Source organism: Polypterus senegalus, chromosome 6 (assembly GCF_016835505.1).
Source record: "Polypterus senegalus isolate Bchr_013 chromosome 6, ASM1683550v1, whole genome shotgun sequence".
NCBI lineage: Eukaryota > Metazoa > Chordata > Cladistia > Polypteriformes > Polypteridae > Polypterus > Polypterus senegalus.
The window spans coordinates 56,839,768-56,855,284 of record NC_053159.1 but is presented as its reverse complement, the minus strand read 5'-3'; the positions used below and the strand labels follow the sequence as shown (position 1 = coordinate 56,855,284).

General features: G+C 36.7%; 1 protein-coding gene across 1 annotated transcript in view; it reads right to left on the bottom strand.

Annotated features, from left to right (window-relative positions):
• cfap74 (cilia and flagella associated protein 74) overlaps positions 1-15,517 on the bottom strand; it is a 495,984-nt gene that overhangs the window by 8,207 nt on the left and 472,260 nt on the right. The window contains exons 30-32 of the mRNA XM_039755043.1: positions 9,713-9,842; positions 577-701; positions 321-455 (exon numbers count right to left, since the gene is read on the bottom strand). Of these exons, the coding sequence (XP_039610977.1) occupies positions 321-455; positions 577-701; positions 9,713-9,842 (390 nt within the window). The remainder of the gene's footprint in view (positions 1-320; positions 456-576; positions 702-9,712; positions 9,843-15,517) is intronic.

Here is a 15,517-nt window from a genome sequence, read left to right as displayed (position 1 = left end):
TCATTACTAAATAGTTTTCAGCAATTCTTAAGGACTGGGTTAGTGCTGATTAATTCTCTTTCTATGATTTACTGGAGTCATGGCATTATCATTTGACTTATTTTCCATTTTTTTTTATAACAATCTGTGTTTGATTGGTATATTGCAATGCATCTATCTGGAATTAAAAAAAAAACATGATAAAAGAAAAAGAAAAAATACATTATTCAGAAGTCAGATGCTTCAAAAACAGTTTTGTGTTTGGAATGTTTTAAGGAAAAACAGAAGAAATTGAAATAACAATGAACATATATATATATATATATAAACAAAAAACTCACATCATGACCATTAGGAGGCATCCAGATCACAGAGATGCTTTTTTTCTGGCCAGGCTCAACAGTTCCCCTACTAGGATCAACAGTGAATCCTTTATGCTGGAGGCTCTGAACATTATCAAAACTGAATTCCACATTCTGCATAAATGATGAGATAATAAAAATGTACTTTGTAAAACTTTTTTGAATCAGCATAACATAGAGGGATTCAATATTTAACTGTGTTTAGCACATACTTTTTTTGAACTGAGTTTGTTACCTTTTTTATGGTGGGCTGTGTAGATTTTAGGCAGCCAACTACAAGCTCTCTTTGCAACGGCACCAGGGTATCCTCTTTTTGGGTTGTCTTCAGTGTCAAGAGGACTGGTATGACATCAGTGGCCTCTACATAAAACGTCACATAAGCCATAAATTACAAATCAGTGGATACAAATTTCTTAGTATTTTCATAAGACTTGTAATGTCACCTGAACCAGGAAAAAAGAGATCACTTCATTTCTCTTAGACATTTTTGCAGTTAGTTTTTTTTTCCTCTAAATTTTATTCAGTGCGAGCAGGAGCAGGCCGGAGGCTGGTTGCTTGTGCTATTACAAGCTTGACCTAGCGGCAATCAACGCACATGTACTGTGGAAATCATGTACGGGGTCCACTGAGAAAAGAAGAGTGTTCATGGCTCACTTTGCAGAGGAACTTCATCTTCGCTTCTTACTAGAAAAGGCGATGGAAAAAGAAAAGGAGGATGCAACATCGACAAGCTTCTGTTCCAAGACAGCCGCTTTCCCCAGGAAAGTAAACTGAGTCAGTGTCAGGTGCCCTTTCAATGTATTAGGAACCAAAGCATAGAGAGAATTGTGTACATTGCAACAGGTACACATGTAAATGTAGAAAGGACGGTCCTTGCGTGTGTGAACTGTTAAAATTTGAATTTGTGATTGCATATAGCGCTGAACTGACCTCTCTGTACTATTTTTTCCTCTACATGTCCTGGGGTACAAAAGAAACACCACCATGTACCAAAATGTGGAGACTAGCAAGATCGGTAGGGGATGGTTGGGAAAAACGTAGTCACTGATTAAATCTGCAAGATGTTATGCAAATGAATATGAATAATGTGAATAATGTTGAATCCGTGCCACAATGTTTTCTGAAATGTACTATACAGGTCATAAAATGAATAATTTCAAATATCATATAGACCTATGTCTCTGTTTTTTTAATGTCAGTGCGGCTTTGACATCATCGACCATAAGGTGCATACTAATTCAGTGTGAGCAGGAATATTCAATAAAAATGAATAAAAAAAAATCAAGTGACAGTGAGATACGAATAAGGCAGATTCACCAGCGTTCATGTGTCAGCTTTTATCCATCCAGATCAGAGAATGTCCAGTTCCATTGTCTCAAAACACCACTCACATCTACAGTTATCCCAGTTTCAAATAAAAACTAACAGCGTCAGATCCCGGGGGGGCAGTAGTATGTATCGTGATTGTGACTGAAAGAAAAAAAGTGAAACAAAAACGCTAAATTTGACAAGTACTATAAATATACAGCGGCTGTTACAGATGCAAATCAAATGTATGTTTTTATTGTATGATATTAACAATAAGAGCAGATCACTACTTAAAACAGTAAATATAGGAGGCAGTGAGGATCGAACCGGGGACTTTTGATTACAAGTCAGCCATTATTACCGCTGCACCACAAAAACTGTTGTATCATCTTTGAACCCTTTGTGAAAGCGTTTATTTGATCTTTGGACTTCAGGCTTCACATACTATATAGTTTATGCCTACATTTTGTCATTTATTACTAAAATATGAAAAATATTTCTGTTTCAACAATGTGTTTACAAAAATAATTGTAGAAATGGAACACACATGAAATGCATATGTTCCAAATAACGATCTATTATTTCCACTCTAAAACTTCAGCACTTCACTCCCAGATAATCAAGGCATGAGCTGGGAGAACTTTGTGCACATCCTGCGGTGATGGGGGGATGGAATAGTAGGCTGTTTGCAAATTGTCTTTATCGGCACATTTGCAAGAAAAAAGACACTGACGAAGAGGTGCAAAGGGATTTAAGGTGGGCTGGATTTACGAGTTTTTTTTTATAGGCTTTTGTAATTCTAGTGTTAAATATTGTTTACTGTATTTTACACAGTATTTGCACAGGAAATAACAGAATCAACTTTGAATTGCCATGTTATAGTTAATGTTCATAAAGTCAGTTGCATATTTTATTGGTTGTTCTGACTTTACAAGAATGCTTTAAAAATGGTTTGAAAATAGACAGGACACATCTGTGTGGCAGAATGGTGTTGAAACCAGAAATAAATATTAATCAAGACTTACAGTACTGGAGAAGCTATAGGCAATTCAACTCTTTACAAGTTAAAAAAAAAAAGTTTTTACATGGATTGGTGTTAAAATGCTTCAGGAAATAAAAATAGTTTTATTTGTGCTATTTTTACAAGATATATGATATCTGGCCATTTGTACATATTATTAGATGCAGAAATACTGGTTATCTACAATTAATGAGAAGCATATTGTTAAAAACATCATTTTGATTCAGTTTCAGCCTCATGGTTTGCTAATATTCTAAACAATTACTACAGATGTAGTTCTTGCCTTAATACAGCTAGTAATGCAACTATTAAATTGGAAAATTTGAATGCTGAGGGAATGACTGCAGCTGACATACTATTAAAAATCCTCCAGCACTAAAAGATACCTTGGAAGTCCCAAAGAGTGTCAGATGTAAAGAGAAAATGTCAGAGACCTGAGCGTAAATGGAGATAAACTAAACTAATAGTCCACTATGAAGTACTGAAGGAGCAAATAATTGAATATAACAAAGCAGTCCACCTTGAGAGGCAGTACTATTTCTCTAAAATTATTAATCCAAGTGTTTTATTCTGAACTACTGATCATCTTCTAAACTCAGCTCACTCGATGGAATGCCTCCTAAAAACTACATGTGCAACTTGTGAGGCTTTTGCCATATTTTTTAAACACAAAAAAATGATATTAGAAATAATAACATACATCCCCTTCCCCAAAGTTAACCTTGTCAAACCAAAGCATGCTCTATGAACTGCACAGAACAATTTCTCAACTGAAACGCTCCACCTGCGTCCTTCACTCAGTACCAACAGGTTTTTTCAAAGAATTCTCTGACATGTTAATTGATAGTGTACTTGAAATAGTGAACTCATTATTAGATACAGGGGGGTCTTCCCTGACTCTCTAAAGACTACAGTTGTTTAAAATCCTGCTCAAGAAAAATAATCTAGAATTCTCTGTCTTTGACAACTTTAGATGCATTTAGCTTTCCTTTATAAGTTAAATTCTAGAAAAATCAGTTTTTAAGCAGTTAAAGGTTTTCTTTAATAAACATTCTATTCTTGACAAATTTCAGTCAGGTTTTAAAAACAAATCACAGTACAGAAACTGCACTGGTTAAATAAGTATCTGTTCTTGTTCTTTTAAACTTGAGTGCAGCATTTGACACCACAGATCACAGTATTGTCATAACTTGCTTTAGACAACAGGTGGGTCCCTCCGGCAGACTCTTAAAATAGTTTCAGTCTTATTTAACAGGTAGAAAATTCTTTGTTAGTTGTGGTGATTGTACTTCAGAGGTCCATAACATTGTATATGGTGTACCACAAGGAACTATTCAGGTTCTGGTACTTTTTTCAATCTACATGTTTCCATTAGACCAGATTATCTCAAAATACAAGGTGAACTACTACAGCTATGCAGACGACACAGAGCTTTATTTATGTATAGTGCCAGATGAACCCTAATGCTCTAGACTCTTTGATTCAATGACTTGCTGGTATTTCAGAATAGATAAGTAGTAACTTTCTCAAACTAAATAAGGAAAACCACAGAAATCTTAGTGATTAGCAATAACTGAAATACCAAGGGTATTAGAAATAAAATTGATTCCTTAGCAAAAGTCAAAATGGAGGCAAAGATTTTAGGTGTAATCATGAACTCTGACCTAAATTTAAAATCGCACATTAACCAAATTACTAGGACTGCATTTTTTCACTTAAGGAATATTGCAAAAGTTAGATCTCTTATAACATTGCAAGACGCTGAGAAATTAATTTGTGCTTTTGTTTTTAAATCAGCTAGATTACTGTAATGAACTCCTAACAGGACTACCTATGAAGGACAATTAGTGCACAATGCAGCAGCAAGAATCTTAACTAGAAAAATAAAATCTGAGCACATCTCACCAGTTTTCGATTTTACATTGGTTGCCCATGTCATTTGGACTTAACTTTAAAATACTACTAATGATGTACAAAGCCTTACATAATCTTGCTCTGTCCTGTATTCTGGAGTGCCTGCCCTCCTACACTACAAGTGGTAGCTTCAATCAGAATATAATGTAATGGCTTGATCTGTAATCTTGTACTGTTACATAGTTTTGGAGGGCTTAGATCAAAAGCAATACTGTACACATTAAACTGAGATTCACTTGAACTTATTACATACAGCATTGACTTTTTCAGGCTTCACATTTACATGTACACTTTAAATAGGGGTTTAAGATTATGACAAAATTAATACTTGACTATTACTGTCTTTGTTCTTATTATCATGATTAGTGTTTAATAACTTTTTTTTTATTGCTACACTAAAGTTACAGCACACTTATGAAATCTGTAACATTGTTTTTAATACAGTAAATTACTGATATATACAGTAGCTATTTATATAATAAAATTATAGGAATGACTATCGCCCAATTGCTCTGACAACGATAATAATGAAGTGCTTTGAAGAACTGGTTCTCTCTTACATTAAAGACAACATAAGGAATTAATATGCTTTATTATTCAGTTTTAGTGGTTTTAGCTATGAAAAGCCTAGGCCTGGAGCAGCTTTAAAAAGACACCATTTATTTTGTTAGAGGCCGCTTTGTCCTTCTCACTTGCTTTGTTTTGAGTTTCTGTGAGTCAAGCTGTGAGACAAGGTCATCATCGTCTCCGAGGAATCAAGCAGGCAGATTTTGTTTTAAGGATGCAAGTGCTGGACCTTTGACTGTGTGAGTAAAGGGCAAGTTGTCAAGCTAGCACATAGAATATATAAGCACTCAAATGATTGTCAGCACAGCAGCCAATGATTTTAGTCTTACTCAGTTTTTCATAATGGGGTCATACTGGTTCCAACTTAATGATGAGGGCTCATCAATTAAAAGGTCTCCAGTTTTTATTAGCTTAAGATGGGGAATGTGAGGAATGTAAAACATGATCAGATGATGCACATCTCTGAGCCAGGCAGCAAGTACGACCTTTGAGTCCTAATAAGTGTTATGAAAAGATTAATTATTACTAGGGAAAAGAAGTTTACAAGGCGAGGTGATATGAAAACAGGTACAGCACGATTGTCATTATTACAAAGAAAACAAGTAAAGTGAATGACAAGAATTATGTACGAAATGGGGATGTGTTTGTGATTAGAACTGACATAAAAACGAACCACACTCAAACCAGCCGGCTCACTTCATGAACTGAGACAGGCTTTATTTGCTCTGCAATTGTTTTCTATTCTGTACAATAAAGTCTTAAATTCTGACTGCCTTTCTGAAGACTCTGCTCTTTTTTTTCTGAAGCTTTCTCCACAACAGTATCAATTTGCTTATAGAGTTAATAGATCTACAGAGGATGCCATCTCTCTAGCTCTGCACACAGCCCTGACTCATCTAGAGGGACAGGGCACATACGTGAAGATACCATTTGTTGACTATAGCTCTGCTTTCAATACTATTGTCCCCTCTCAGCTCATCCATAAACTGCATAATTTGGGCCTCTGATTGCCACTGAGGGTATAGGTCGGCCCACATTTCTTCTCCACCATAACCCTGAACACAGGCACACCACAAGGTTGTATACTGAGCTCGATCCTTTACTCCCTCTCATTCATTGTTATGTACATGCACATACCACCAATACAATCATAAAATCTGCAGATGACACAAAAATTGGGCTAATTTCTAATAATGACGAATCAGCCTACAAAGCAGAGGTGAAAAATCTGGTGAGATGGTGCTCAGTGAACAACCTATCCCTCAACACTGGGTAAGACCAAGGAGCTCATCATCTATTTCAGAAAATCATGTGATGAGGATCATGCTACAATTTTCATAAATGGGGACAGGGTGGAGTGTGTATTAAGCTTTAGGTTCTTGGGGATATATATCACCAGGGACCTTTCACTGACAGCTAACATCATGGTAATGCTGAAGAAGGCGCAGCAAAGGGTGTTTTTCCTAAGAATGTTGAAAAAACCTGGCTTCCCTCGACAGGTGCTGCTGACCTACTATTGCTACACCACTGAGAGTATTTTAATCCACTGTATTTGTGTGTGTGAGAGATCTCAGCTGCACAACTGCTGATCAGAAAGCTCTACAGCAGGTTGTGTTGAGAGCATAGATTTTTGGGGTGCAGCTTCCAGCCCTGGAGGACATTTATAGCACATGCTGCCTCAGGAAAGCCACAAACATCTGCATGGATTCTACTCACCCATGTCATAGTCTATTTGAACTTTTCCCATCTGGCAAATGCTACAGAACCTTTCATGCATGGACCTTGAGGCTCTGAGACAGTTTTGTCCCAGGAGCTATAAATGTACTCAATAAGTACCATTAAGTGCTTCTGGTACAGCACTTTGCACCATATGTATATGTACTTATGTTTTCATATTGTATATTTTTTGTTTTATTGTTCTACTTTTGTCTTTTTATGGGAAGATTATTGTTTTGAGGAGGAGTTACACATTGAATCTCATTGTACTATGTACAATAACAATAAAGCAATTTAATTCAATTCAATATTTAACTATAACATAAACATTCCTCTTTTTTCCAACATTAATATTACTTCTGAAAAAACAGTCATCACCATTCACTCACCATTTAAAAATGTAAAACGTGAGAAAAAGTTAAACTTGCCAATATAAAATTGGGGTTCTGCTGTAGTAAGAAAACAAATGCAAAATCAAAGTACATGATAAAATTCTAAATGAAAATAACATAAGTATGAAAAGTTAATGTAAAAAAAAACTGAAGTTCTGGTGAACTGGTATATAAAAGCATTAAATGTAACAATATTAATCTATATTAAGCTTGAGAAGTATTTACATAGTAACACACTGTTACCTGCTGCTACCAGACTCATTTTTTGAGGAGTGGCATCCCACTCTTGAGGAAAGATTTGTGATGGAAGGAGCACTCATGTAAAGACATTGCAAGCATCTGTTGTTCAGCATATATTCCTGGTCAAAACAGTGAAATGTTATGCTTACAAATGCATCCATAGTACTACTCAGTCTCAAAATGGCTGTGGTTGCATAAAGTGCTACTTCTTTAAGATCCATTTTGATTTTTGTCTGTCGTTTGAAATATAGGGAATGCAACATGAGTTTCAAAGAATAATTGCAGGAGGGAATGATTTCTCTTACCCTAACTGTTGATCATTTTTTAAAACCTTTATTGCACACAGTTTTATTCAGAGCCTTGTCTTTTAATAAACAAAACACAATGACTACTTTTATCTGATTTTACTTTTGATTGCCTACTACATACAGATATATGTTAACATAAAAAGTAATTAATGTTTATCTGTGTTGCAGACGTATCATTACTGGGATTTGGTGCTGCTTGCTTACCTTTCTTGCGCTATTCATATTGACTATGTGGCTGAATTTTAAATGGCCGCATAATTGTTTATCTGCCGTGGTTTAAAAGAGTTTCTAAAGCACACGTGTAAAAAAAAAATAAATAAATAAATAATACATTCCAAATTATGGACAATTCTCTTCATTTTGGCACTTACATGTTTAAAAAGTGTTAGATGATCTAGGTTCAACATTACTCATACTAATTTTTGCTGAAACTTTTTGCAGACAGAAAGGAAATACTGTATTTTCATACTTTATAAGCTGTTGTCCAGACTTCGAAAAAAGATTTACTGTTTAGTACATAGTTGGCCCTGTGATGTGTTTGCCTATGTATACGCAAAGCAGTAGTTAAAGTAGATATCCTTTGTATTTCCTATGTGTTATTATTATCCTATGTATTACGTATTGGATATGCTATGTATTAAACCAATGTATTAACTTGAAGAAGAAGATGAGCTGAGCAGTTGATTCAACCTTCACAACATAATTTCTGTGGTTTCTCCATTATTCAAGCTCCAATATCGAAGACGAAAGGTCCTCTTTTCGATTTTCCACTACAGCGATTGCCTACAATGAGTGGTGGGGAGATGCATGGCATAATGGGAAGTGGGAGGAAGCACCTAACCATGAACATTGTCATGTCTGACTCATCCTCTTAGATCAAGGTAGATAGCTGACCCAACACGCCACTGCAAAAATGCACAATGCTAATTTTTGTATCACATTAGGTACAAACTGAATGCAGTGATGGTAAGTAATATTAGTATGTTGTGTGGCTGTGCATACTGTAGCACACATAAAATAAAAAACAATCAACTGGGAACCATAGCTTTAATTATTTTGGGTTGCAAAGTTGTCTATATTGTCCACTTGGTCCTAGAGAGCAACTATGTCAAACTTAGTCCAGATTGGCCAAAGGGTGTAGGATGGTGTTAGAGACAGACAGACAGGCAGGCAGATGGACAGACATTCTGTTTTATATATACACACTTGTTGTGCTACACATCAATGACATGTTGAAATCTAAGTAATCAATATAGACCTCAGCATATTTTGCAGTGCACCATCTACTGGAATGTAATTTGTAAATGAATTGCATTTTTTACTCCCACAGATGGCACATAACAAAAATTAGCATTGTTTTCAGCAATCCCACACCAAATAGCATATAAGAAACATAGAGATCAGACAGACAGAAACACACCCTTTTATCCTTTTATTGAGGTGAATTCCATGATCCCACTCAAGGCTTACTAAAAGGATTACTAAAATTCAGCCTGACATTACCAATGCATTCATTCTTCTGTGGGTGCAGTCATTTTATGCTATTCCTCTTTGTTGCAGTGAACTCACCACCAAGTAAGTCAGTGTTAATACTAGTGATAGTACTAATTTAATAAAATCTTTTATTACTAGCTAAGACACTACTGCAGCACAAATTCAAGATCCACACTTCAGACATTCAGTGTACCATCCTCAATTTCAAAGCATATTACAAGCTACACACTAAGAAGTGTAGTATTTCTCTTTTACCTCTAGCTTCAAAATATCTTATGATTCCTTAGGAGATGCTGAAATCTTTTGCTTGAGATTGGAAGCCACGTCCACTCAGTATGGAAAAGAGACAAAACTGTCTTATAAAGAATATGATAAAATTGTGTCTACTCAGGCCACTTTGTTCTCCAATACCTCCTTTTTCTGCATCTTCTCTTGTAGGGAGCTCGACAAGTGATTCTACTGGAACATCAAGTGGATCCCCTCCAGTTATGTACATGGCACAGTTCCTTGCAGCCCCTTTCAGTGTTATCACATGAGCTACCTGCAGTAATAAAGTGGAATAATAACATAGTTCTTAAAAATTCAGATATAATTGTTGGTAACAAAAACTTCTTATATAACATGTGGTCTTTCTAGTTCACAGGAATAGTAAGTATTATACTAACATGCCTTTAGCAAATTGAATTTGTTATTGCGTAAGAATGAACTTGAGCAAAACGAATTAAAGAGTCAGGATAAAAAGTAGTGTAAGGTATATATCTGAAGGAAATCTTATGCATTCAAACACTGAACCCTGGATTTAGGTAGGTGATGCCTACCATTGTTTCACCATGCCCTTTTTTATTATTGTTCAATAATTAATTGTAATTGATTTCGTAGAATACATTACAATGAGTAACTTACAAAATTACAAGTCACTCAAACATACAATGCTACAGTACAGTCTGAAATCCCCTCCCATACATCTCTACAGCACAAATAATAAAGATTTAATATGGACATACTGAAGCAACCAAAAACTCACCTGAAGTTCAGCATGCTTCATTAATGGAGGATAAATAATAAATGTCTGCCACATTCTAATGAACCTTAAGCTATATTGTGGTGGAGGCGGAGTGGTGGCTCTGAGGCGAGGGATCTATGCCAGCAATCAGACGGTTGCCGGTTAGAATCCTGTGAACATCAGAAGTGACTCTATTCCATTGGGCCCTTAAGCAACACCCTTAACCTGCAATTGATCAGTCCTGGGTATGACATTAATCTGCATCCAGCCCTGCAAGTAGCCCCCACCTGCAGGGAAAACTTGGGGGTTGGTGGCAACGGCAATGTGCTGTGTCAGCGCATGCTACTAACCTCCACCTGTGTCGTGGTTAGGATTCTTCCAAGACTGTCTTAATAATATGTGATGATTCAAATAAAGCCTGAGCCCAAACATGAACCAGTAATGTAGGTGTCTCTCGAACGTACTCACCAAAAACATGAGTGTCACATACAATTCTAAGTTAACTTACTCTAGACCATGTTTTGCAAAAACTGAGAATGAGTGAATATTGTCAGTGGTCGATTTCCATCTATTATATAAAAATTTAATTGAAAGGTCCCATTCACAATACTGCCTCTAATTATCTAGAGGTGCATTCATAAAAACATTGGTGAAGATGAAGATTATACCTATGTCTTTAGTGCAGTTAAGACAGTATATTTTTGACAGAAGATATTGAGGGATGATTAGAAAAGGTTCAATGGTTTCTATTACCATAGTGTTTAACTTGCAAAACGAATATTTTGATGAAAAGTTATATCTGAAACAGAGTTGCTCTAAGCCAAATGCTGCACACTAGCCGAAGCCCGCCGTAGCATACGGCAGTGTAAGAATAGGAACGGAAAATGGTGAGAAAGGAATTCAGTATAACAAAGGCTTAGGAAACCACCATCGCAGTATATCGAAAATAGCAAGGAGCGAAACCAATGCCAATGGTTGAGAGAGTACCTTCCTGTAGCAGGCTACGGAAAACAGACATATATAGATAGACATCGCATTCACTGTGTTGCCCAGTCGACATGATAAGTCAGCGCATCTGCCCTATTGCGAGTGTTAAAAGAGCCATTTAAACTAATACAGGTAGATGTGGAAACCAGGTTTTTGATGAAAAAACAATAACGTTTTAAACAGTATCGTTTAAATACAACAGATTTTGGCGAATCGTTTACATGCAGTTATTTATATCCATTTATACACTAATAATGGCAATTATTAAATAAATAATAATAATTATTATTAATATTAAATAATTCCTCCCATATAAGTAACATTTCTCTGACTGCTTTCTTCCTTCTCCGAAACATTTCTAGACTTCGTCCTGTTCTTATGCAACACAATACTAAAGTATTGGTTAATGCCCGAGTCACCTCACATATAGATTACTGAAATGGTATTCTATCTGTCATCCCACAAAAACGTATCCTTCACTTACAATTTATTCAAAATTCTGCTGCCAGGATAATAACCTGCCGTTCTAAATCCACTAAATATACTACACCTATTCTCTTTCAACTTCACTGGCTCCCTGTTTACTACAGAATACAATACTAAATACCGCTCTTAACATTTAAAGCTGCATCTTAAAATCTGCAGCTGTACTTTCTGTCCCACACATCAAACTCTGTGCTATGGGAGCTCGAGCGTTTCTCATAGTGCTCATCAACTAGGGAATTCTCTTCTCTCTTATATACATCAGCTCGATTCAATAACACATTTTAAAACTACCCTCAAAACTTATCTTTTCAAACTGGCATACCAATTGTGAATTTTTCCACTGTTACTGTCAGTTATCTTTGTTTGTTTGCTAATTGTTGCTGTTTGATCGAGAGCGACGGTGAACGCGGAAGTAGGATTAGAGATGGTGGGTGGGGCTCTGTCGTTTGTATCCCATGGTCTTAGAGTTGGTGGGCCCTTAGTTAGAGTGGGCCGGCGGGCTTTGGCAGGGCATGGCTCTTTGTCTTGCGCGCGTTCTCTTTCTTGCTTGCTCTTAGTAAGAGTTGGTGGGCAGGGCTCTCTCGAGCGTATCTCCTGGTCTTAGAGTTGGCAGGTGGGGCTCTGTGAGTTGGCGGGCGTGGCTGTCTTGCGTGCGCTCTTTGTCTTGCTTGTGCTCACTGTCTTGCGTGCCCTTAATGAATTATATATATAGATTGCCATTAATCAAATCACAAAAGATAACAATGTATTGAATTTTTAAAATATTGTGTACTTTATGAATATTGTGAACATTTTATTATCTTGTAAGGGTCTAGCCTAGAGGTATCCCCTCCATCATTACCATATTTTAAATGATACATATGACAGTTAATTTGTAATTTATTTTAAGGCAAAACATGCAGGGAAGGACTTTGCTTGCATAACAAAGCAGGAATAAGAAATTTCTTTTTTGATTCCGTCTAAAGTCTCTTACTCTGTGTTTTAGTATTGCATATGTTTATGTATTTTATTGTTGTTTTTGTTGTTTCTGATACGTTATATACTTAATTTTTATGTATTTTCTATTATGTTTATAGTAATGTATTGTTGCTTTAAATGTGATTAGATTCCATGTTCTTTGTGGGTGGATCTCCAAGAGGCAGGGCCATCCTGAATTCACCACTCCTGAGCCCTCTCTTAGGTTATTTAGGTAATAGGCAAATGAGAGCTCAGGCATGGTGCACTGAAGAATGCTTAAGTTCAGTATTGTTCATTGATTTTAGATGTACTGGCTTTGGTGATATTTTACTTCTTTGTCTTTGGTTTTTAAATTATGGATCACATACTGAGACAAGTTATTCTAGGATCGCCTTTTAGGCAAATCCTTTTGTTCCCTTTTTTGAGGTTTTGTTGTTTCTTTTTACCAAGTAAATACCTTCATTTTATAAAGATTAATTTAGTAATCTGTCGCTCCAAATCAAGGTTTTATGGTTTCTCCTTCTCTAGGAATGAACTTGAAAATTTTGGAACATTTAAGTTTGGCTTTGAAGCCTCTATGTTTTTAGTGTTCTGTAGGCCAAAGCAGGCCCGTAGGGTTGGAAGACAAGCCAACTGGATGAGGCCTAATTAAGGCAGGTACAGAAAGCCTGATTTAGCATGTGAAGGCTTTTGGAGACCTCACACCCTTTTTGCCCACATATTTGACTCTAGATCATGACAATATGGACTGTCCAGATTTGAAGCTATTCATTTGAGGTGCATTAGTAATTCAAAATCTGTCTTGAGAGTTAGGTTTTTATGTTTATTTCTTTGACTTTTATTTTTGGCATTTTGATTAGTAACCTTTCTTGACTGCAGATCTTTGCCTGCTTTCGACTTTGTTTACCTCTCAACTCATGGTTCTTGTGGCTAACTATAAATCTGTAAAAAAACAACGGCCAAGGCAACTTATTTGAGAAATTCCAGTCTGGCTTTCGCACTGGTCATAGTACAGAAACGGCACTAACACGGGTTGTAAATGACATTCTGATATCCTCTGATGAAGGAAACTCCACTGTAATTATGTTGTTGGACTTAAGTGCAGCATTTGACACCATTGACCATTCGATTTTACTGCACAGGCTAGAAAAGATGTTGGGCTTACAGGCCCCGTGCTCGCTTGGTTCAGTTCTTATTTATCAAATCGATTCCAGTATGTACAGAAATGTGCAGACAGTACTCCATCATTATACACAGAAGTTCAATATGGTGTCCCGCAGGGCTCAGTACTGGGACCTTTACTGTTTTCACTTTACATGCTTCCACTGGGATCTCTCATTAGGAAACATAATGTTAATTTTCACTCGTATGCAGATGACACCCAGTTATACCTTTCATTTAAATCAAATGAAGTTTCTCCGATGTTGTCTTTAATTAGTTGTGTTAGTGAATTAAAGGAATGGATGAATGAGAACTACTTGTCTTTAAATACAGATAAAACAGAGATGTTAATTGTTGGGGGGAATGACGCTGATCACAGCAATATTTTGTCGTCATTTAACTCAGTTGGAATCCCAATTAATTTTACTGAATCAGCCCGCAATCTAGGTGTTATCTTTGACTCTAGCATGTCATTTAAAGCGCAAATTACAAAATAGTCCAAACAATGTTTTTTCCATCTTAAAAATGTTAGGAAATTAAGGCGCTTTCTAAATAAACAGGATTGTGAGAAATTAATTCATGCATTTATCTCTAGTAGGATTGACTACTGCAATGCGGTGTTCACTGGCTGTTCAAACTGTTCTCTATACAGCCTCCAGTTAATCCAAAATGCCGCTGCAAGAATTATTACAAGAACAAGAAAATATGAACACATAACCCCAGTTCTTAAATCTTTACACTGGCTCCCAGTTAAGTTTAGGGCAGATTTCAAAATCCTCCTTTTAACATATAAAGCATTAAATGGCCAAGGTCCGCTTACTTGTCTGAACTTATCATGACTTACAAACCTGAGCGCACATTAAGATCTCAAGATGCCGGCCTGCTTAGGATTCCAAGGATTAATAAAATAACAGTGGGAGGTCGAGCTTTTAGTTACAGGGCCCCTAAACTGTGGAATGGTCTTCCTGCTTCCATAAGAGATGCCCCTTCAGTCTCAGCCTTTAAATCTCGGCTGAAGACTCACTACTTCAGTTTAGCATATCCTGACTAGAGCTGCTGATTAACTGTACATACTGCATCTCTGTTGTGACTGAGCACTATAACATAAGTAACATGATAATTATATTTGAATACTAACCCTCACCTATTCTGTTTCTTTTCTCGGTACCCAAATGTGGCAATTGGTGCCACGGCCCACCTGCCAAGTTGTTTGCCTGCCTATGGTAAAGTCATCCCTGATGGAGGATCACAGGAATCATGGGAAGAGGGTCCTTTCATCGGAGCAACGTTTCAGCCGTGGCATGGCCAAATGGGGAGGCAGCTAGATGGATGAGGTCTCCAGGACTCTAAAAATATCCAAACCTAATTATGTCATATCATCTACTGTTAAACCGTACTCAAAAATTTTTATTATTATCCTGTATTAAGGAATTGTTCTGTTCTGTGTATTGTATTGTATTGACCCCCTACTTTTGACACCCACTGCACGCCCAACCTACCTGGAAAGGGGTCTCTCTTTGAACTGCCTTTCCCGAGGTTTCTTCCATTTTTCCCTAAAGGTTTTTTGGGAGTTTTTCCTTGTCTTCTCAGAGAGTCAAGGCTGGGGGGCTGTCAAAAGGCAG